This window comes from Clinocottus analis, unplaced genomic scaffold (genome assembly GCF_023055335.1).
Source record: "Clinocottus analis isolate CAN_PGR_092001 unplaced genomic scaffold, fCliAna1.0.p SCAF_30, whole genome shotgun sequence".
NCBI lineage: Eukaryota > Metazoa > Chordata > Actinopteri > Perciformes > Cottidae > Clinocottus > Clinocottus analis.
In genome coordinates, this window is record NW_027176043.1 from 467,391 (window position 1) to 492,099 (window position 24,709).

Consider the following 24,709-nt stretch of genomic DNA (forward strand, 5'->3'; position numbering starts at 1 on the left):
GAGCAGCTCTGTGACCAAGAAAATGCTGTCTAACTATAACGGTTTCAGTTTGAACTTTATCGATGGCAGAGCAAAGTCACCTGAATGCTCCCGCTTTGTGAAACAATAGCAAGTGAAAGATGTCATGTACCTTTATCCGCCGTCATTTCGCAGTTATGCTTAGGAGACCAGGTCCCCTGTATGTATTAAATATCTTTCAAAATTGCATATTTGTATTACATATAATGAAATATATAACAATTAAATATGTTTAATACATAGCACATGCGCTTAACTTAAGGGGGATTTATACTCGGGTTTTAAGCATAGACGCAAGCACACAAGACATGGAAGGGCCCCTTAGCGTAGTCTCAGCAGCCATTTTGCGTGGTTGCGTCCATCACCCAAAATTTCTGACTATCCGTCAAAGCTATGCGAGCCGTTCGCAGCCCGCAAGACTCTGATTGGTCTGCTAACCACATCCTTTCTGAGTCTCGCATTTACGGTTTCATAGCATAATACCGCTGTTTTCGAAAGCCATAGCAGAAACACGAACAATGGATCCCGTTAAAGAACGTTTGGCTGAAGAGGTCCACAAATATGAGCATTTGTACAACCCGTCTTTGACTTAGTATAAGGACACGCAGATGGAGGTAAATTCCTGGAGGAAGAAATTGGTGAACGTCGGTGTGCAGGTCAACTCTACGGCTGTTGCGCCACCTACTGTTCTGGCGTATGGAACACGCATGGGAACTATAAACCAAAACGAGTCCGTCGATTCAACGGCGTGGCCGGCCGCAGTTGTAGTTGCAAAAGTATATTTCACCCTTTACACTACAATAACAAAAATTATAATCAAAAGAACTCCTTAGGCACTGATAAGTGTAAAAATATAAAATCAGAAAAAATATTCCCAACGGGAGTAAATATTGTGACTCCTATTTGTTGTACTGTTTGGTCACCAGATTACTTTCTGTTAATCTTGCTAAATGGCGAAATATACTCTTGCTACTACAACAGCGGATTGACGGACTTGTGTTGGTTCATAGTTCCCGTGTCTTTTCCATACACCAGAACAGTAGGTGGCGCAATGGCCGTTTAGAGTTGACCTGCAGGAATTTACCTCCATTTGCGTGTCCTTATACTCTGTCAGATGGGTTTTATAAATGCTTATATTTACAGACCTCTTCAGCCAAACGTTCTTTAACGGGATCCATTGTTCGTGTTTCTGCTATGGCTTTTAAAAACAGCGGTATTATGCTATGAAACCGGAAATGCAAGATTCAGAAAGGATGTGGTTAGCAGACCAATCACAGCCTTGCGGGCTGCGAACGGCTTGTGTAGCTTTGTCGGATAGTCAGAAATTTTGGGTGACGCACGCAAGAGGGCTGCTGGGACTACGCCATGGGGTCCTTGCGTGTCTTGTTTCTTGCGTCTCTAAAATCCGAGTATAAATCCAACTTGAATCTTTGTGTTATTTAACTAAACATAATCCAAAAATACATTGAGATTTTTGTATATATACTTTTTATTTGGTCTGTATATATAATTTTGCTATTGTAATATTGTTTACTGGGTACATTACTGTTTTACTGTTTATTTATATTACATGGTTTTGTATTTACTATGTGGCTATTGTGTGCACTGCTGCTGTGTAATCCTGCAATTTTTTAACTATATGTGTTAAACACAGTTATTGGAACATGTATAGTCCTTTTTTTTAAAAATAGTTTGGCAATAATTAGCAGTGTTTCATTTGTCTTGCTGTGGACTGTAAATTGTATACTGCTGCTTGTAAAACAATTAAGGCTCATGTTCTGTATTTGTTAAAAACAGGATGCAACAGAGCTGTTGCATGTTTCTTTTTGTGCTGTATCTGTCTTTGCAGATTCTTTGTGATGTGTAAATAACCCTTTATTTCTCCATTTGCATTATGTTCAATACTAAATAGCACTTTTAGGAAAAAAGTGATGTTCTGGTGACATGGGCACTCCTTATTTTTAAGAAGAAGTTCAAAAAAATATTTATTCATCATGGAAATATGATCTCAAGCAGGTATTATTGGAGGGAACATTCAAAGTCCCTTTGCCATGACAAATGTCGACTGCCATCAAGCATATGCATACTGAATCTGATGCATATTGCATATACTTAAAGCAAACTGTTAAGTAACTCATTAACTATCACAAACACCAACGCATTCACGAGCACAAAACCATGTTATTCTATCATTTCAAACTTTTAAAGGTGCATTCAGTTGTCAATGTTCACAACGTGATTGTAGATGCAGTTTGTAATACGTTTAACATATGCTTTAGTGGGTAGGTGGAAGTATATCATTGAAGTTTTACTTAATGATGAATAGTGGGTCAACCTATGCCATAGGTTTGTATCCTAATAAATAATGGTGTGCTTTTCTTGTTTTTTATTTGGAATATAAGGAAGTATCTCTACCTTATATTACAAATAAAAAAACAAGAATGGTACACCATTATGTAATAGGATATGAAGAATATACATAGAATGAGCTACTAAATAGTAGAGAAATTAGTTAAATGAATAAAAAGCGAATATCTTCAGAAGCCCAGTGAGGAGTACTCCATATTTGGCACCGACTTATTTTCAAATGATTGGTGTTTCCTTGAGCTTCAAATAATTTAGTGCTGTGTGATTGGTCAAAATGTAACATGTAGCACCTCCCACATTCATTCAGTTATTTTTAGTGTGAGGCTCACAGGAATACAAATTGTGAGGCGCTCCACTATTTTACAGACTGCATCTTGAAAAAACAATTCAAAGAGAGTGTAAACATACGTACTGTGTATTGTCAACTTACATCAACAAATTGCCCACATGATTTAGGCATGAAGAAAAGAATTTACAAAGGAAAGGTTGTGTAAGAATGTAGGATAGCCACTTGGTACCGTTAAAGATCATTTCTATCCATTGTAGATTGTGTTCTATCTTAAACATGACGGTACAGGGAGGCAACAACACATACATCCACAACACATAACATAAAAAATAAACACCATAATTCTGTTTTTTATGTTTTGTTTTTTCCTGGTAAATAGTTTGTTTTAGTTTTTTCTTTTACAAAAAATGTGTATCTACATTTTTTCATTGCAATAGACTTCAATAGTATCTAAAACCTATTCATGTTCCAGTTTTTGCTTTAATTGTAGTTTGATCTTTAATGTAAATGGATGGATGACATTATACTTTTATATCTCTAAAGACAAGGGAGAAGGTGAAGAGGGGGTGGGGCCTATGAACATACTACATAGGATATGAGGGTGATGAGGGTGACAGTGTAAGTCAGGTGCCATGTCCATGTAAAGGCAGTACGAAGCGGTCGGGCGGCATTAGAGCTTTTGGCTGTAAGGAAGGGATGGGGATATACAAACAATGAGCACTATACATGCCCATCTACAGAAAAGAACAGAGGAACTCTAACACTGACAAGTCTGACAAACCCTAAACTGCAACTTCTTAGCCATGCAATTCATTTGTTTTTTTTGTCTTACAGTTAACATATTATTTAACAAAGATTTATTTGTTTGTCAAAATAGATTTTTAGAAAATCAGACAAATGGAAGCTACTATGTGAGAAGAGGATCGGGAACTGCTCCACCTACTAATTTGTGGGCTTTTGTATGTTTAAAAATGCCTGTTGTTGATTTGAACTAATACTTTTTTAATTTAAAAATTTGTCAGGAAAGCAAACTGTAGGAAATAAAACACACAAGTTAGTCACTGAAGTAGTTCCAAATAAAATAAAAGTCTGAAATATATTTCACACTGATTTAAATATTATCTGATTGACAATAAAACAAACCAAACATACATAATAAGTCAAAAACCATAATCAGAACCAAAATACCAGTGATCAATTGGATAAATACCCCCCAAAATATGACCAGTTAAAATTGTCAAATGAAAAATGTTAAGATGAAAGAACATAGCCAAAATTTTGCACACACTACAACCAGATGCACACAATATAAAACAGACACTGTCGAGAGAGACGGGCTACTCTCTCATGTGCTTCGTGATGAATTGATTCAGAATGTTAGTCTTTACACATGAACCGGTCGTGCAGTCTGGTACATCAGAGCTGAGAATGGGTTATTATTATTCTTTGGTTTTGTTTTAGTTGTACTGCAGGATGTTGATGCATGCTTAAAGTAAGTTGCATTTAGGGAAAGTAGAAAAGAAACAACACAGCAAACTGGGAGCAGGTAAGACTGACCAATGTTAGAGAAATAGGAGACGGACACTGTGTCCCAATCCCTTACTATGAATGAATAGTGAGTCAAGTGGATTTAACAGTTTGTACTGGCATGAAGCAACATGTGTGCAGACAGACGTCAGTCAAAGTGCAACTTTGTAAAGCATCAGCCAATTCTTCTCTATTTCTGTTGTGCATTGCCATGTGCACCACCACACTTAACATCAAGGGAATTCTGTATGCAAACTGACATGTTTGAGTATACATCGTTAGCCACTTTTCCAGCGTGCCCCCCCCACCCCCCCTCCCCCCACACACACACTTCCCCTACTAAAAAAATAATACAAAAATAAATTAAAAAAATGTTTAATAGAGTGTAGTATGCAATTGGGACACAGCTCAAGTTTAATTAATAGCATTAGGGAAGAGGGACGAAATAAAACCACAGAACACATATTCACAATATTTTGTTATGTACTGTATATGAAATGCAATTTATTCACAATTCAAGTATGATAAAGAGTCAAAAGAAAAGGCTTAAAGCTGATACCCACAACATTGTGCATGTTGTCAAAGCTGCAGTTTGTGTGAAAACTTAGTCTGTCTTAACCTTCCAAAACAATCTTGTTCCAATAATCGAAATTAGATACTGGTGAACTTAAGCATTTTTGCTAGTATTCCAAAACTTCAGGAATGTAGTACAATTGTCCCATTTTACCATGTTAATAAACGTGGAACACTGTAATTTGTGTACAAACAAACTGAGACTATAATCTGCTTTGAAAATTATGTCCATGTTGACCTTTTGTTAGCAGATGTGTTTTCTTTTTGTAATGCGGGTTGTTTGTGGGTTTTGGCAGGAAGCTGCTGTCCCTTCTTCCAGGTATTGCGTATTGACACTGAATCTTTTAATGGTCCGTAGTATTGAACCATACTGGTCTACTTCCACCCCTGGTAGTGACTTTTATAAATTATATTTGTTGTAAGTCTCTTAATATATTTACAGTAATCACTAATTTAAAAACTAAAGAAAGAAATGAAAATAAACCTGGTATCTGTTGCGCTCGCAGGACCTGTCTTATCAATCATCTTACATATCTTACATTCGTGTGTTGTAGAAAACGTGTACGCTCAGAACAACAGTGATCAGCGGTCAGACTCTCAGGTTAAGACTCAAACAAACACATCTATTGTGAAAACGATGGCACTGTTTATATGTTTTACCCGACTCCAACGGATGTACAAACGCTTGATCAAATGATATGACGAGTACCAGCTTTAAGCCCATAGTGTCTTCTGACATATGATTCAATACTTACCCACATGGTTTTTCCATGTCGGTAAAAAGAATCAGAGAGGAATTCCATAAGATGGCATATTTCTGACTAGTCTGTTCTCGAGGGAAAATAATGGAGACCAGCTGGTCCCAAATCATGCATAGTGTAAACATGTTTGGGTAATACTGCTTTAATTGGAACTTTTACACTTTGGATTTAACGTAATTTATTTGATCTTTTCATTTTTACCTTTTACATTTACCATAGTGCTTCATCTCTTTAAAAAAAAATATATATAGTGCTATTATAGTGCCTTCTCAATAACTATAGTTATTCATTGGTAATAATTTTGAATATATTGTTAATCAGCATGGAGCCATGAGGCTGACATAAATACAACTGAATATGAGAAATATAAGTGAGTACGAGTCATAGTGATCAGCTGAAGTGTAAATGTGTGAAGACACATTTCCGAATACGGATTGGGATTGTGTTGAAAATGGCATTAAAATGCCTCAGAAAGTGAGCTTTCTATCCCAAACCAATTCCAGGTTTTTAAAATCTTAGTTGAATCTGACAAGTTCTCACACATATTTCAACACATTTTATTTATATCTGCTCAAAAATTGTGAACATAACAACAGAGAACAGCTAAATGGCTTTCACATAGATTGTGGTTATTTGGATCGTGGTTCATGCCTACTATTCATTATATGAATCATTTCTGTCATATTCATGTGAGTAATGTGCTGTAACTCTGTTACGTTGTTCATTCTGGTCACATGACATTATTGCTTCTGTCCATTTCGGCGAGAGGGATCCTCCTCTGTTGCTCTCCTGAAGGTTTCTTCCTATGTTCCCATGTAAAAGGGTTTTTACTATATTTATTTGGGGGAGTTTTTCCTGATCCAATGTGAGGTCCTGGGACAGGGATGTTATGTGTACAGATTGGAAAGCCTCTGGAGGAAAATTTTGTATTTGTGATTTTGGGCTATATAAAATACACTGAATTGAATAGAATTGTATCAAAGATGTACCATTAATATTCTTCCAACCAAGATGTTTCTCAGAGAGAAACCCTCTTTATTTTTCTTTCTCAAGAGTAGCACTTGCAGGGTGTGATGCGTGGATCCTTGTTTTACTTTTTGGAATCCAGGGTAGGGCAAAAATATGAGTGGCCAGGTGGCTGCTGTCTGTGCCCTTCCTGTTAGAGGGGGCGGATGCTGAGTTTAAATACAAAAGAAGATTGGTCTAATGGCACTGTAGAGGAAATGTCCTCATTCAAATCTATCTGTTAGAGATTACATTTATTTTGCAGCCAAAACATTATGTATCTGCTTTAACAAAGGTTTCAAGTGTTTTTAGTTTTTGACACTCCAAAAAATATAAATAATATATAAATATAAACTAATGCTGTGTTCACACCGAATGCGACAACAGTTGGTCGTGCGAACAGATTACATGCAAAGTCAACACACAGCTGCGAAGGAGCTGCGTAGAGGCGACTTTTCTGGTGAGCGATGCGACGGACGCGCCTGAGGCGGCATGAACAGCAAGTTTGCTGCGGGGTGAACAGAGCGTTGGGTGCGACAGGTTGTCGCGCGATTTGAAATTGCCCAACTCCAGCGACAAAAACGCCTGAGTCATACTTGCGTCAGCCAATCAGCGTTGAGATGTTCCGCTCGTCACCGCCGCCCTGTTGTTGAATCAAACTTGAAGCATAACTAGTGGTTATTTCCATGCTGGATGACGACTAGTTACCGTTGTAGTAAGCCAGACGCAGTTCCTGGAGTCGGTGAAATTCACCGAGCTGTGTGCGGCTACAGATGGTGTTATGAACCCAAACCGGAGGGCGTTTGATATTCCCACGTTTTTGTAACTTCCACATCAAGTATAAAGCAGAACTAGTGGTTACTTCTTCCATAGTTTATAGCGTAAAAGATCGCTCTTTCCCGGAGAGAATCTACAGTTATAAGCCACGCCCCCTTTGTGTGGACTTGATTAGTCATGTTGCGTTTGGTGCGAACACACTTTTTTTGTCGCGCGACATAACCGACACGGTAGACGCAACGTGAAAAATGTTGTTGCGTTTGGCGTGAGCACAGCATAAGGGCTCGGCTAGACAATAGTCCCACCTTTCATTGGCCACTGTAATTTAAAACAGTGATGCATTTTCATATATGGTTGTACGATTCACGAGTGACACTTGCAGCTTTAAGGCATTAACCTAGACATTAGTAGGAACAAATGTATTATTTATCGTTGGCCATGGGCTGTTTTTGTACCATCTGTGTGTCTGTAAGAAAAGATCTCAAACCAGTTTACAGTATAGGTAATCAAGAACCTTTCCTAACTGCCATCTTATGCAATACATTGAAAATAAAGGATAACACAACAGATTTACTACAGAGAACAGAATGACTTGATAACTTCTCCAGATAAACCAGACACACAACAGCCACACTGACAAAATAATGAGGCAAGATAGGCCACATTCATTGGTTCCAACTTAAACATGAATGCAAAAAACGCAACCAAGTTAGTCTAAATATGAGGGCATGGAGTCAAGGATCAATCAAAAAGCATGCAAAGAAGTTATCGAAGGTCACCCTACAGAGAAATATTAAAGTGGAAAATATTAACTAGTGGCAAAAAACAACAACTATTTAAGCCATCTGCTAAAATAAGTTAAAATGCAGAACAGCAATCAGAGGGTGTTGGCAGGGGAAGGACACTGGAAGAATGAAAAGGGTGCACAGTATACAAAAAACACTGCTATCAGTTACAAAAGTAACTGTTCCTGTTAAAGATTAAAAAAAGTGTATGGTCAAAAAAGATTACTTTTTTGCCTTTTTATTTGCTTTGAAAACTGAAATAGGGAGGTTTTCATTTAAAGCCACATGAAACTCCCGAATATATATGTGGAAACAATTATCACCCACCAAAACATCATGCCACACATGATGAGGCCAAAATACAACTGTGTGTTTTTGGGTGATCGGTGAATAGACGAGAATGATGTCTCAATAACACAATTTAGAATAGACATAACAAAACAGGAAATAGCATTTACTACCAAAATAATACACCAAAGGAAATTTTAAATTAATGCATGCAGTCAACGTCAAAGTGATGTTAGGGTTAGAATGGTGTGAATTTCTGTGTAAACACATGGATGACTGGGGCCCTGTCTTTATCTTTCTTCACAAATTCCCATAAACTCAGAGTGTTAAACCCATTTAACAACCTTTCACACTATTTGAAACAAATTGGGAATGACCTTCAAAAGGCAGAACCCACTGAAATGCTCACCAATCGTGCTTCTGAATGTCAACATTAGGTTTTTGACTCCAAATATATTCCACAATCTGGTGTTTATGCTTGAAAGCAAAATATTTATTTTCTTAACAAATGCATGGAGCACAACTCACCCAATGTCAATTTCAACCAGCTACTTATTTGCAAAATAGCTCACCTTTGATTTTATATTCAGAGATAAAAGTCTGATTGTTTGGTTATTAATAATAATAATACTCATGGTTAAAAGCAGGTTTGTCATTGGGAGTCCTTTACTGTTTTAATCGAATTTGTATATTTTTCCTTAGTGTATTTATAAAATGTGTATGTGTAAGTAAGAGAGTAGTAGAGTGTGTGTAATTACTGTAGCCGGAAGGTTTTTACAGGACTGGGACAGCTTGTCTTTAACCCCAACATCAGGATACTGAAGCTGACATGTTCTTTAAACCCAACAGTAGCACTTAAAAGGCATTTTGTTTGCTGTCTGAATTGATATCATGAATTCAATTACTTTAGAGGGTATTCAAAAAAGCACTGTAGTTAAAAAGGTTATGTTGTATTGTTTTAAATGGCCTATAACTAAACAGAAAAATCGCATTATGAAAATGCTCGAAATAAAACTCTCCTTAAGGTGTGTGACAGTTTAACTACTCAGTATGGAAGTGCCAATATGACTGTTTGCTCCAACAAAATGAATGTCACTAAAATATGGAAATTCCCAAATTCTTTCAAACTGATTCTCTAAGCTATCCAAAAGCTTTCAGAATTTTTATATTCAGATACAAAAAAGACAGAATAACGAGTACACCTAAAAGCAAAGGTATGACCCAAAAAAAGGAAAAACTGACAGAATACACAGAAATTCAATGATAACTATTCTCTATTACATGTAACAAAGTAAGCCAATATGGACAAACACAAATGAAAAAAAAAAAACATCACTGTAGTCTATACGACACTTTGCATTTTAGTTGAAAACAAATTAAAAATGAAGGACTATTGACATAGAGGTATTGTTTCAAAATGAAATCTTTAGAGCTGTGAATGGCAGGAGCAGTGGACTCAAACATGATAGACTACATTTTACAGCATCAGTGCAGAAAACATGATTCACTCTCATACAAATTTTGCACATTTGTAACCCTTTTTATTCCTCTCAGCAGGCACAATTTGTATGCATGTTAGTGACCATGTTAACCACTATAGAAGACCCCATGTGCAAGTGTAGCTCCTGCTATTAATGGCTTTTTGGTTTAGAGAATGAAACTAAATAAACTTTTTCTGTGACTGCACTTCATAACTAAGCTTTCCTTGGGTAATGTGTAGTGCAGCTATGTGTACTGTTCCAACATTGGCTGTTTTATGAAGTTACACTTTGTTTAACCATGGGGTGTGATGCTTTGAGAATACTGTGATCCTCTGGTGCAGATGAGTGAAAGCACATAAAAAGCAAGCAAATGCAAACTAACCTAGCCCACCTGCATGGCTAGTTTCACACTCCTCCAGATCTTCGTCATCGCTCGAACACTCTGCAGATGACACAATGTCTTCTGTTGTATGCTTCATGGGCTGAATGTTGTCGTCAGAGGTCACAGACCCAGCAGAGATACCAAAAATAGCCACCAGCAAATAACAAAGAAGACACAAAAAGACAAGGAAAGTATACAAAAGGAGTTAGAACGTGAGCAAGAAAGTTAATTTGACCTTGGAAACAGTAGTTTGACAAAAAGATCTTAACTCATCTGTGTCTCGCAGTCTCGCTCTTGTTATGTTGACAGAGTTTTCTAAGTACTGATCACATGACAATATGTGGTAATATAATGGTGGAGATGGTAGAACGTTATTCATGATCGTGTGCTAGTTTAGTCTATGACTTTTTACCTCCTCCCAGTGGATGTTGTCAGTGGTTTTGATCTGATGTTTACAAACAGCTGCTTCTGGTATTCAATTGATTAATTTCTTTCTTGCACACTTTATTTGGTTGGTACGTGACAGTCTTTATTGCTTTTTCACCATTCACCAATCAACTTCAAGCAGGCCAGTTTAAAATTCCTACTGCCATATTAGATTACATATATAGCACTAATCACATGCATCTGTCGGGTTTCTGATAATTAAGTGAATTGGGTAAATATGTATTACATGTCCTACATACATCAGTTGCATTCATTGTTTATGTAGTTATTTCTTCAGTGGATAATATGTCATCTGTTCATTTTATGTATAGTTATTGTAGAAGTCTATCCGTACCTGTACAGTTGAGGAGGATCTGTGTTTCCGTGTGGTAGTGGTGGACATCATCGTAGTAGTTTCAATGAAGGTAGTGGACATCTCTGGAGACATGGCTTTGGTTCTGGCTGAGCCAGCTACACTGGGCACATCCCCTACCAACCTCACACTTCCATTAATCTTGATGTTGGGGTTGCCCCCAGCAGCCATGTTCAACACTTTGAGGCCATTGTAATAAAGGCCAGACAGTTGACCCTGAAAGGGCCGGCCGCGATCACTACCACCAATAGCCACTGTTGCTTGAGTGTTGAAAATTGTTAGCTGCCGTCCTAGAAGAGACATCCAGATGTAAAATATGTTCAACAGAGAAACAAACCTTTAATTATTTTACCTGCACTATTCCTTTACAAAAAGACTAAGAACATTATTTTTGTGGCTGCGGAACGACCAGCGCAAGCAGTAATTTCGAAATATGGTATATGCATATTAAACTGAGAATAATCTATTTCTGTTGCAATACCACTCTACTGACAACTTTGTGATTGTATTAACAAGAGCAAATTCAATATGGAATGATGATTAAAATGTTAATACATACAATCAATTAAACACTCAAACCAGTAGATGCATTCAAATCAGCAATAGTCTACATAGATCTATAAACAAGTATGGGGTTGTCAAACACTGCATCAGGACATGTTGATTAATAAAATTGATGCAACCATATATCATTGTTAAGTTATTGTTTTCTCCTGTGTTTGCACAACCTGTCTGCATAAGGTTAAAATTAAGACAAGATTTGCTGAAAGCATCTCTCTTTTTAAAAAAAAATCATTCTTGTCATTCGTCACTGTGGTTGGCTTAGATATATTTGAGCTATAAGATCAGTGATGTGATTGTCTGAGAGCATACTTATCAATTACCATGCCGAGCCATTTTGCACTTGGCACTGCTCGACACACATTAACAAAATAGCAAGGAAGCTTTAATAGAACAGTGTGTCAGATTTATGGATGTAATTGGAATATACTATTTATAACTAAGTTTGCATCAGTGTAATATTCCTAAGAAACCTTTGTTTTCCTTAGCTTAAAATAGGTCATCCATATTAGTAATATATAGGGAGTGGGTCCTTTTTCCATGACAGCCACCGTGTTGCACTTGCCTTTCACATTTTTACATTCGCTAAAGGCCACAATTGGTTCTTCCCTCTTGGAAAGGGCGGTGTAAGCAGGGATGTATTTTTGTTGCAATCGGCAACCTCACCGCTTGATGCCACACAATCCCAATGGTCTTTTTAGATGCTCACAGACTTTGCGCTGGTTGTTGCACTTGCACAATATAAAGAACCCTCAGTCTACAGCCATGTCAGCGGCTACGAAAATATTTTTGAAAACATTTCATAATACTGAAAGATTTCTTCTTAACTTATTACTATAATTAATGTATTTTTATAACATGTTTCATTATTTGACTGGTTATTGATTTTACAGTTATTTAGTTTCTTAGGTAGTTTTAGCCCACATGAAGTTCCATATGTAGAGACATGCATGTGTTTTCATTTATGCTAGCTCAGTTTAATGGTACCGTTAATAATGGAAAGCAGGCGTTAGGTCTGACAACTTTAAATGAAAGCTTGTATGAATATCTTATGACATGTGATATTGTCAGAGTTGAAGTTTGTATCACAGGAAAAAACTCAAATCTAATCTCTAAAAAGCCTGAATGTATTATTTCCTCATAGTGCGGATGAGGTTTTTCATATCATATCAGTATAGTGAACACACATAGGCATAGAAACACTTTAGTTTGAAATTACCTTTCTCTTGCAGCCACTCTTCTACTGGTCTGGCGTATTTGAAAGGAATTTTCTTATTGGCCATTTGATAGCGTTCAATGTCACTGTTGCCTTTAAAGTTTAAAAGACATTTAGAAAGACTTTTATTCATCATCACCACCACGTCATCGTGAGCAAATATCACTTTCCCTCTAATATTTACAATATGTTTAAATTATTTTAGCTAATTAAACTTGTTTTGGTTACAGTATAACTAATTTCTCCCTATTTGTTAACACAAAAGATACAAAATAATAGAACAATAACCATATTACTATTAAATACATGAAGCACAACATTTTCATATTTTACCTTTCCAAACAACACCAAATTATTTGATATCATACCCGCAAAAAAGTTGAACTTCCGCTGCAATGCTATACAATACTTAATTTACGATTTGGCAGTGTGTGTTCAATCTCACAGTATAAAAGTTGTCAAAACATGTTGTACTTTCTTTTTTGTTTAAATGGGTTCTTTAGTCATGTAAAATGTACATAGCCATTATCCTTTATGTATTTAATAGAAAAGTAGAAAAAAAAAATCATTCTGATATTTGGAGACAACCTTCCTTGCCGGAAACATATGCTGAATGGATATTGGTAGGACATGGACCACTTAGTCCCTGTCCCCAAACCAGAACAACAATGCAACCCCTAGCACTCAGCTCACTGTCCCGCTTGGCTAAAGCGACAGCCAACATTAATCTAGTAGAGATACCACACACCAAGAATGGACATACACTCAAAAAAAGAGCTGACAACTTGAAGATCGTTGAACTTGAAGACCCTGTGAACAACTTGAAGATCGTTGGTGGGTAGTAGAGGTTGCTAAGACAGTCAGCTCGGTATTCTGTTTAAAAAATTGCAATGCCAGGGGATGATGTACGGTCAAACCATCATATGTGACATATGCAGTAGAAATTGTTGCTAGATTGGCCTGTCCTGGGCTAAATAAATGCTGAATCAACAACAGGTTCAAAGATGTGAAACATTGTATGTGAAACATTGAGGGGTCTATTGCTATTGGTGTTTGTTACCTGGCCGCTGTTACCTTCTAGCTATTTGGACTGTTAGGATGGAGCTAATAACAAAGAATGGGCCAAATGCCAACTCACGGAGTAAAGTAATATTATTCTTTCCAAAACAAGGTTAGGGCAGGAATTGAAGAGAGCAGAGGACACGAGAGACAGGGAAATTCAAAATAAAACAGGAAACCAAAACCCATGTCACGATCTTGGGTTTTGGTTTCCTGTTTTATTTCTAGTTCAAAATGCAGCAGCTAGGTTAAAAAAGGGTTTGAACAGTTTACATGACCCAAATTCCCTATTTGTTTTAGAATTGATTTCAAGACTACTGATCACTTTATAAGTACATCTGAGTACAACCAATTTATATAAAGTGGCAATGTTTATCCTATGTAAGCCAGTTTGCAGCCTTCGGCTGCGTTCACATGCGCCGCGATAATTTGCACCACGTTTGCAGCATCAGTTTACTCGCTCGACAATAAAAACTGTGTTCACACCAAACGCGGCGTGAATATATTCGCCGCGTCAATGTAGGCGTGGCTTATCTCTGTTGCTCATCTTCGTTATCTGCTATCGACTGTGGAAGAAATAACCAGTATTTCTGCATCATATTTGTTGTGGAAGTACCAAAAACGTCAGAACATCAAACGTTTGGGTTCATAACACCCAGGGCGGACTGGCCATAGGGGCTCAGACGCACAGATGGATGTATCCGGTCATTTTTCAAACTAAAACATTTTTCCGGCAATTTTTATTGTTTTGTTCATTCTTTCTGTGGGGCTCGGTTGCTCTGATGCATTATATATTCTGTTCTACAATATAGTTTATACAAAGTCTACCCTCTAATTCCAGTTTATTAACTGTGTGGCCTTTCTTTGCTAACAATTATTCCTTAAGGCTCTCTAGTTATACTATAACCATCTGATACTAGCCCAGAGTTAAGCATTCATCGAGCAAACTATACCTACCTTGGAGTGTTAGTATCATTTTATTTCATGTGTCCATCCAGGCAGATAGGTGGAACAAAATGTTATATAAAAAAAAAACATTTGTGAAAAACCATTTGTGATGCGATTTCCTTGTAATCGTCCAAAATAATAATAAGTGTATGGGTATATTTCCAAGTAATCCACTGACTAGTCGATACGTGCGATGCATTGATTGGTCGGCGAGCCATGTATTGAGTGGTCCGGTCTGACAGTACCTCCCGGGACACTTTTTTCTCCAAGTCCACCCATGCGTAACACCATCCACAGCCGCACATTGCTCGGTGAATTTTACCGACTTAATAGAGAAAAACAAGAACAATCCCCGGTTTCTCTGTAGCACTGTGGCTCTGTGTATTCTTACAGACCTTAGTAGTAATGACTTCATAAACTTTTTCAATGATAATTTTCTGGCTATTAGAGGCAGGATTGGTGATCTCCTGCCTTCGGGCACTGCCGCCCCATCCTTAGATGGAATGGCATTGGAGGCGGCTTTGGGCCATGATGTGTGTCTGGATGGCTTTTCTCCCATCAACCATGACCAATGGTCTTCAACGGTTTCTTCAGCCCTATATTTCATTTATCGACCCAATTTATCATTCTTTTTACATCTGTCAAAAAACAATTAATGTTAATCCTGTTGTAGTTGAGTTTGATTTGCTTTTAGAAATTAAAGGATTCATTATTTCAATTAAGCAATTTTGTTTGTGATTGTTTGTGTGTCCGGTGACTCCTCTAGTTTCCTGCAGTCTCATTCAAAATGTATTTGATTTATCTCCAAAGTGTTCCAGTTAAACAATAAATTAAAACTTGTGCAAACTGTTGTAGGTCTGGAGCAGTTCACAAGGAGGAGATGACAAGCATTTGAAGCTTGAATAAGAGTATATGGCATGGGCATAAGGTATCCTTGAGGATTGTTGGCTGGGACAGGCAAATAACGGCAAACGACTACAATGTCTCTCGCACTGACACTGGGAGGGATTCTTTTTTCGTCAGTGTGAGGGAAATATAACAAAACCTTCCACATAGGATTTGATATAGCAAAGTCGCAGTGAGCAGCTTATCTTTCTCCCTTCGACTCCCAAACATCCACACACGGCATTCTTTTCAAATCTGTAGTTAACGAAAATAACTACAGGCTTGATTTATATCTATTTTCTTCTCTAACTGTCTAACGTTGCATTCCAATTGATTGCACAATGCTTTATGTTCCATGAACAAAGGACATTGTATTATCCTGAATTCAATTTCAAGCCGACAAGGAAGGTTGGATCCTCCACAGTAGTTAAAGGAATACTTCACCCACTAAATATAGATATTGCAGTTCCTGCTGAAGACCAACAGAGGTCCACAGAGTTCAGAGATTCCCTAACATCTCCTCAAACGGTTGCAAATTTGATTGGAATAGCTTAGAAAAAGAAGAGTACCAAAAAGGTTGAGGCTATGAAGAAACATAAGCCTGTATGGACAGGTGTTTTCTTCCTTCAGTCTTATACTGCACTGACCGATAGACTTACAACATTCATTTAGAGCACTGTTTTAAAAGCTGAGAAGCACTAGTTACAAACAAAGAACATAAGCAGTTGAACAGACAATTGCTCTTCTGTTTAAAGCAGATGTAACCCATTGACCTTCTCAATTTTCTTATCATATATTACATACCATATACATCATATATTGACAGTAATTGTTATATTTTTAGGAGTAGGTTTTCATTTTAAACTAATAGTTTGCTAACAATTAGGATAGCCAACACATACAGTAAATATATCAAATATAGATGATTGATTGATTAGTTCTGTACCTGTTGGGAAGTGCTCATTGATCAACCAGTTATCCACCTGCAGTGTAGCATTGCCACCATTCCTGATGAAGCGAACAACATGATACTTCCCATCATTCACTGGGGTACTGCTCTCCTGAACACTGATATCCACTGTGCCAATGTTGAATGTCACTCCAATTTTGCCTTGTTGCTGAAATGAGAAAACACAATTAGTCATCTATATCACTCCAGCTGGGGCTGAACGGTGGTGTGGTGGCTGGCACTGTTGCCTCACGGGAGGAGGTCCGGGGGTTTGATTCTCAGATTGGATTGTGTTTGCATGTTCTCACAGTGTCAGCGTGGGTTCTATCCAAGTTCTCCAGCTTAGGTTCATTGATTACTCTAAATTGTCCTTCGGTATGTATGGTTGTCTGTCGCTATGTGTCAGCCCTGTGATTGTCTTGTGACCTGGAGGCTCTCCAGGTCACAAGACAGATTATCAAAAAATGCTAATAACAAAAGTCAGGTTGTTCATAACTACATTATGAAGAGTTGTTTTGTAAATCCCTTAAACAAATGTCATTTATTTTTTAGTAAACTAAACTACTGTAGCTTTCACTTCTAGTTAGTTCTAGTTAGGATAGTATTACTACCTGAAGCTATAATACATTTTTCATGAATTATTTATTAACTTTAAAAAACATATATATATATATATATATATATATATATATATATATATATATATATATATATATATATATATATATATGTATATGTATATATGTATATATATATATATATATATATATATATATATATATATATATATATATATATATATTAGACCTGTGAAAAATAACGCGTTAACTCCCTATGATTAAATTACAGGATTAATGCGTTATTTTTTTTAAAAACGCATTTAACGCATGCGCAGAATGAGCTTCTAATATACCTATTGAACTATTTCCGCTCTAATGCAGTCAGACGTAACTAGATGTCAGACGTTCACTCGGGAAGACGTCGTTTCACCAGCACAACCAGCCTTAACATCTCAAAGCACAGCATGCGTTGGTCGGCGAGGGGCGTTCAAGAGGAATGCGTCAAACCAGCCTCACTGAACAACGTAGACCCCTCACTAAGTCTGCCTGTGACAAGCTGAGTAGCACAGTTGCGGAATTAATATTGTTGAGAATGAGGGGTTCACCAACGTTTTGCGAGTGGAAACAGAGGACCCGAGCATCAATGCACCGCAAAGACGCACAATCATGACACAAATCCACGCGCTGCATAAAGCTTGAAAGAACAAAACGGAAAATGACTTGGCTGCTACGGGACATGTGGCGCTGACAGGATCACTGGACTTCTGTGAGTAATGAGAATTACCTGGTGAGCAGACGTCCTGTTCTCCCCCAAGATGTCCTCTTTTCGAGACATAACAAATGCGTCCGGGAGGGATTCCAAAACGTCCGGGATTTTGCCTCGATTGGATATTTATGTTTCTCTAAGTCTTTCACAAACTAGTTATTACGCTCTTACAAGTTTTGTAAACGGTATCTTACGTTCATCTTCTTACGCGAGCTCTGACTGTAGAACTGTCATTGGTCGACCGATCTCAGGGTTGCCAGATACAAGATAATTATCCTCCAAATACAACCATTTTGAGCCTTTGGTACGATACTACGCCATCACCAATCTGGCAACACTGAGCACCTTGTCACCTCCACTCGCGACAAATATCCTGTTACGCTCTGAAGAAACTAGTTCTGCATAAAACATTGCCGCATCAATAATCGACTAGAATTTCAGCGTCAAACTTTTTTTTTGGTAGTTTAGCATGACTTTTCTTTCAGCTGAAGATCGCGTCGATGCTCGACTGTGGAGCGGGATGAAACGATAACGGGGTTCACCTCATGGCCTATAGTTGCATTGTTTACAACAGCAGCCCAATGTATAAATGACAATGTATATATCAGTCTTTTATCATAAATCTTTATGTTTTTACAAAAATATACCGAGAATATCGGTAATACGTGATTAATCATGACTGATCCACAGAAACCGGTGATTAATCTCATTAAAATTTTTAATCATTTCACAGTCCTAATAAATATATATATACATTAAATAAATAATTCAAGTAAATATTATATATATATATATATATATATATATATATATATATATATATATATATATATATATATATATATATATAATATATAATTCCATCCTTTCAATCCATTCATTCATCCTCTTTAGCCAAACATTTGTCAATGCGTCAATTGACACCAGCAGCACCCAATGAAAAACAAAGGAAAGCATGACCAAACATAAAATGACACAAGTAGTGTGAGAACTTACAATGTGCAGCATTAGATAGTCCCCCAGACCAGGCGCACTTTCAATCCTGACCAGGATGCCATCTTTCAGGGAGGTGCTGAAGCCGACAGTCAGCCTGTCCGTCCTGGTGCTCGGTCTCTCGTTAGCTGGCCACTTGAATGAAATGAGGCCTCCTCCTTTGCCAAAGATGTAAGTCATCCCAGCTGAACAGAGTAGGAGGAGTAAAATCAATAAGCAGCTCAACTCTGAACTATTGTCATGAACTCTTGTCATGATTTAAGATTCAAGATATTTTATTGTCATATGCACAGATAACGGACAGTTCAGTGTGTGTGTGTGTGTGTGTGTGTGTGTGTGTGTGTGTGTGTGTGTGTGTGTGTGTGTGTGTGTGTGTGTGTGAGGGGGGCAAATGATAAATGCATTTGCATGATGGGGCGGCCATACGAGATGCCACCTGATCAGAGCTAATCAGCCAATCTTTGGAAGACGACCTGTTCTGATCGAAGCCTTCAAGTACTGAACATACATACTTTTTAGACTATCACAGTCTAATAACATCTTATCAGACATTTATTTCTTAAATCTACACAGCTCATTCAGTACATCTGTTGCTCACATCTTGTCAGCTCCATCACTCTCACCTGTTCACTATGCTGCACTCTGTTGAGATATTTCAGAAAACATTTAAACTTTAACTGCTCCACGCATGAATATCGTCTAACCCGTGTATGATGGTCAACCAGCATCCAGCAAGTACCCTGAACGTGCATAATAGAGCAAGGGCTCGATCATTGCTGCTTCTGGAGAAGAAAAAGCGTTATGCGACCTTATGAAATGTGTGCACAGCAATGTCAATAATAAGTGATTAAGAACACAGTCAAAGTCGTTTTTATTATCAATTTTGTGCAATGTGCAGTGCAAACTTACAGAAGATCGAAAGTATGTTTCTCTTCTGTCCAACATATAGTGAAATTGTGCAAATAATAATAAATAATAAAGTGCAAAAAACAGTTTAAACATTTTTTTTTAAAAAGGACAACATATAACATATAGACAACATAAATATAAATTAGGAACTATTAAGACTATGAAGGACTAAACTATAAATAAATAATAAATAAATGACTGTAATAAATGACTGTAATTCCCTGTCAGCATTTCAACATGTGAGTCTGAAGAGGACGGAGTTAGACGGTGGGGAGAGAGTTCAGCTTCCTAACAGCCTGGTGGATGAAGCTGTTGGACAGCCTGGTGGTGCGAGGTCGGAGGCTCCGGTATCTCCTACCAGAGGGCAGGAGGCGGAAGAGATCGTGTGAGGGGTGGCAGGGGTCGCTCACAATCAAGGTCACCTTGCGGGTGAGGCGGGTGTTGTATATGTCCCCCAGGGAGGGGAGGGGGGGAGTGAACCACCGATGATTCTTCCAGCTGCATTCACGATGCGCTGCAGAGCTTTTCTGTTGTAGTCTGTGCAGCTTCCGCCCCACACAGTGATGCTGCTGGTCAGGATGCTCTCGATGGTGCCACGGTAAAAGGTGCACATGATGGATGGGGGGCTTCCTGCTTTCCTCAGCTTGCGGAGGAAGTAGAAGCGCCTCTGTGCTTTTTTTGCCAGCGATGTCGTGTTGGCTGTCCACGAGAGGTCCTCACTGATATCCACCCCCAGGAATTTGGTGCTGCTGACCTGCTCAATGTCCGCACCGTTGATGGTCAGTGGTGAGTGATGAGTTTGGCCTTTCCGAAAGTCAACAACAATCTCCTTGGTCTTGCTGCTGTTGAGCAGGAGGTTGTTGTTTCCGCACCACGTGGTCAGAAGGTTGACCTCCTTCCTGTAGAGGGTCTCATCATCCTTGGTGATGAGACCTATCAGTGTTGTGTCGTCTGCGAACTTGACCATGTGGTTGGTGCTGTAGCTGGTTCTGCAGTCGTGAGTCAGCAAGGTGAAGAGCAGAGGACTAAGCACACAGCCATGAGGGGCCCCGGTGATCAATGTGATGCTGCTTGAGGTGTTGTTGCCGACACGTACCGCTTGTGGCCTCTCACTGAGGAAGTCCAGCAGCCAGTTACACAGCAAGGTGTTGAGCCCCAGCTGGTCAAGTTTGCAGATAAGTTGTTGATGATGGTATTGAATGCTGAACTAAAGTCTATCAACAGCATTCTCACATATGAGTCTTTTTTGTCCAGGTGGGTGAAGGCTGGGTGGAGAGCAGAGCAGATTGCATCCTCTGTGGACCGTTTGGCCCGGTATGCAAACTGGAATGGGTCCAGGGTGAGGGGGAGAATGGATTTGATATGTGACATGACTAGTCGTTCAAAGCACTTCAACACACAACATGGGAACTGTCATTTGAAACTATTCTCAGGGAACTGGAGCCAGAGCCGTTGTATAATAATGGTGTGACTCGCCAAAGACATTTAAAGACCAGCAGGTCATTGAAGATGCTTTGAATTTCAACTGTACTTGAAGCTGTAGATGTACAGCTGTAGGAGGAGGCTACAGGGGAGTATGAGCCTAAAGTTGCAGCCTCATATAATGCAAAGTAAATTTGTCATGAGTTAATGAACCGAGTTTCAAGCCTAGTTGCCCTACAGCAAGGGGGGTTCCATCCCTTGCCAGTCGGACCGTCTGTGTGGAGTTAGCATGTTCTCCCCATGTCAGTGTGGATTCCTCTTCCCACAGTCCAAAGCAGCTTAGGTTCATCAATGACTCTCATTGTTGATGAGTGTTGTCTGTCTCTGTGTCAGCTTTGTGATAGGATGGCGACATAAAGCCTGAATAAGATTAGCGGCTAGGATAATCAGATGGATGAATAAATGCGAGTTAACCTTTTGGATTGTGTAGTCTTGGGGATTTTGTCCATTCTCTGTTGCATATGTGTGATATTTACATTTAGAAATGTAATAGTAGAATCAGTACTCACGGTCATTGCACTGTGTTCCAGTGAAGGAGGTCATGGAGCAGTCACAGGTGTAGTTCTCCCACTGCTGGATACAAATGCCCATGTTGGCACAGGAGTCCTCCTGACAGGTGGTGCTGGGACCTGTAGAACACCAGCCATCCCCATAACCACACACATACAGAGAGAGAGAGAGAGAGAGAGAGAGAGAGAGAGAGAGAGAGAGAGAGAGAGAGAGAGAGAGAGAGAGAGAGAGAGAGAGAGAGAACTGGGTGTGATACATAACCAAAAGCAGCACATGAGGGAAGTGAACCCAGAGCCTACTGTGAATGTTTAGAGATCTGATAGCATATAATTCACCCACAGCGAGCCCCTCGTGACTGATTCTCTGGGATCTATGTGTGTGGAGATTGGCTCTTCCAAATATATATATATATATATATATATATATATATATATATATATATATATATATATATATATATATATATATATATATGTATATATATATATATAAATAAATGCGTTTAATTTCATGTCAATATATATTTATATATCTATATATATCTATATCTATATCTATATATATATATATATATATATATATATATATATATATATATATATATATATATATATAACATAGCATCATTTTAAATGAATAAGATTGTACTGCACAGGAAAAAGTAGGAATATCTACCTGTGTGGGTAAAAATGGAGGGGATACTTGCATCCTTCTTGGTAAATGAATTCATTATCACACACGGAACAAAGAAATCTAATTTTACAACACTCTCAATTTGTATGGGGAAGGGCACACAATGTTCTGGAGATTTCTCAATACTAACAAAGCGATTCCTCCATTAAGAATAACTCTCTTCTGTTTAGGGAAAAATAGATGAGGAATGGGTTGGCAAGTATGTACAGTTTAGGAGTAGCATGGGGTCAGTGTTTGGACTGATAAGAGAAGAAAAGTAATATGTATAAGATTTAAGAGTTTCTAAATGCTTACACTCTGCCTCAATATTTTATAGAGAATTGTAAAATATTCAACTAGAATGTGTGAAGGCCTGAGACTGATATGGCAAAAGAAGCTTGTCAATGAAATTAGGGAAGATGTATGGCAAGAGAATCTACGACATGTAGGCAGGGCGGCAAGGGATCCTAGTTTATTCATTATAACATTATACATAGATATTATTTTACACCCCTGAAACTTTTCCAAATGGGCTTGATGCAGGATCATAAATGTTGAAAATGTAACAACGAAATGGTCACTTTTTTTCACATTCAGAGTTCCGAAAGTAATCAGAGTAATGCCTTTTTGGAAAGTGGCACCTCGAGGGTGGCTCAAAGGACTTTTTCCAGAATCCCAACAATTATGTCTCCGAGGAAACAAATCGCTTTCACCACCTTGCAGCTGCTTTTAAATTAAGTGTTAAGGGTATTCTTTATATTCCTGTATGTTAATCCTGATTTTTGTATCTACGTAAAATGTTGGGTTGGGATGTACTGAATGCATGTTTTATACATGTTCCCACAGTGTTACTTTCAAGGAGAAAATACCATTAGAACATTCTTTCCCCCCAACACCCAGACTGCTTTAGATCAACTGGTTCATAATTTGTTACCCATTTGTCTTTGGGCCTCTGCAGTCTATCAGTGGTCAGATTGAAGAGGGTTAAACTCTGTGTCGTCAGTACATAGTATGTTCAGTTAATATTTTGTAATATATAATATTCCAGTTCCAATAGTGCTAACCCTTGTTGCGACCCCAAGACTTTTGAATGGCAGTGTAAATGAGGGCTGTCTTTTATATTTTCAAATAGATTTCTGCTTTATAACCACACTATTTAAACACTATTAGTAATGTGTTTCATAATGATCCTGAAGCCGGAACAAGTTTTATCTCACATAACCTTTTCTTGTCCAAGGAGGTGTCGTTGTGTCGGACGTGTACCCTGCCTCTCCTCATGTGGTTATGTGGCATTTCTAAATATATATCTGCTTTAATGTAGCTCCATACATGGTAACAGCATGCCGACAGTCAGTGTGCATCAACTCATTTAACTGCATCAATGTGTTGAGTGGAGACTTACCTGGTAAACTGATGCCAGCTGCTCTGTAAGAGGCTGTTCAGGACCAAGTGAATTGCCCATGAGGAGGAGTAGATCGGACTATGTAATTTATTGCAGGAGAATTCTGCCAGTGATCCACTGATCGGGTTCAGGATTTAATGTATGATGTCACCACAGTGGAAAGTTTACGGTTACTGTTGGTACTGTTCTGTTAAATGTTGGCCACAGTGCAGTAGCCCCCTCTAGTGACAGTACAATATATGGGTAACTTAACTATTATTAGTGGGCTTTGTTAAGGGCTCACTGGCTAAAAAACACAAACATGTATGCGATGAAAGCTTGTAATGAAAAGCAGGCCGTGCATAGTCATGATCATCATCAGCAAAAAAAAATTAATCACTCAGCACAAATAAAAATGAGACAGAATGCCATGGAGAAGAACAACACTGTGATGGATGAGATTTTATTTTGAAAAATAAATTAGACAAGCATTACTTTCTTGCGGTACATACATTCAGATTGTCAAAGCGAGGAGGACATAAAGTACACAACGTTATTGTCTGTTTTATTTGAAATGAAACTTAAACACATGGAGCTCTGAAAGTGAATGTAAAAAACAACAACAACAACAACAACAACATAGAGTACACTTAATGTCCAACTGAATGATATGGCAAGAATAAACATCTGCACAGAATATGATGTCCATGCAACAGGTTGTGGACGCCCAGAACCTGAAGACGATGACAAAAACAACTACAAAAGA

The 24,709-nt window shown here is 38.2% G+C and overlaps 1 protein-coding gene across 9 annotated transcripts in view; it reads right to left on the minus strand.

The window, feature by feature from the left end:
- Positions 1-24,709, minus strand: part of nrxn3a (neurexin 3a) — a 125,299-nt gene that overhangs the window by 4,010 nt on the left and 96,580 nt on the right. For 2 of the 9 annotated variants that reach the window (XM_068595469.1, XM_068595465.1), the window contains 6 exons: positions 21,890-22,009; positions 18,993-19,174; positions 16,668-16,839; positions 12,833-12,922; positions 11,035-11,342; positions 10,254-10,353 (listed from right to left, as the gene is read on the minus strand). In XM_068595469.1, coding sequence (XP_068451570.1) covers positions 10,254-10,353; positions 11,035-11,342; positions 12,833-12,922; positions 16,668-16,839; positions 18,993-19,174; positions 21,890-22,009 — 972 coding nt within the window. Of the gene's footprint in view, positions 1-2,797; positions 3,358-10,253; positions 10,354-11,034; positions 11,343-12,832; positions 12,923-16,667; positions 16,840-18,992; positions 19,175-21,889; positions 22,010-24,709 lie in introns of all 9 variants that reach the window. The other 7 variants (XR_011079371.1, XR_011079370.1, XR_011079368.1 and 4 more) reach the window with 7 other exon arrangements.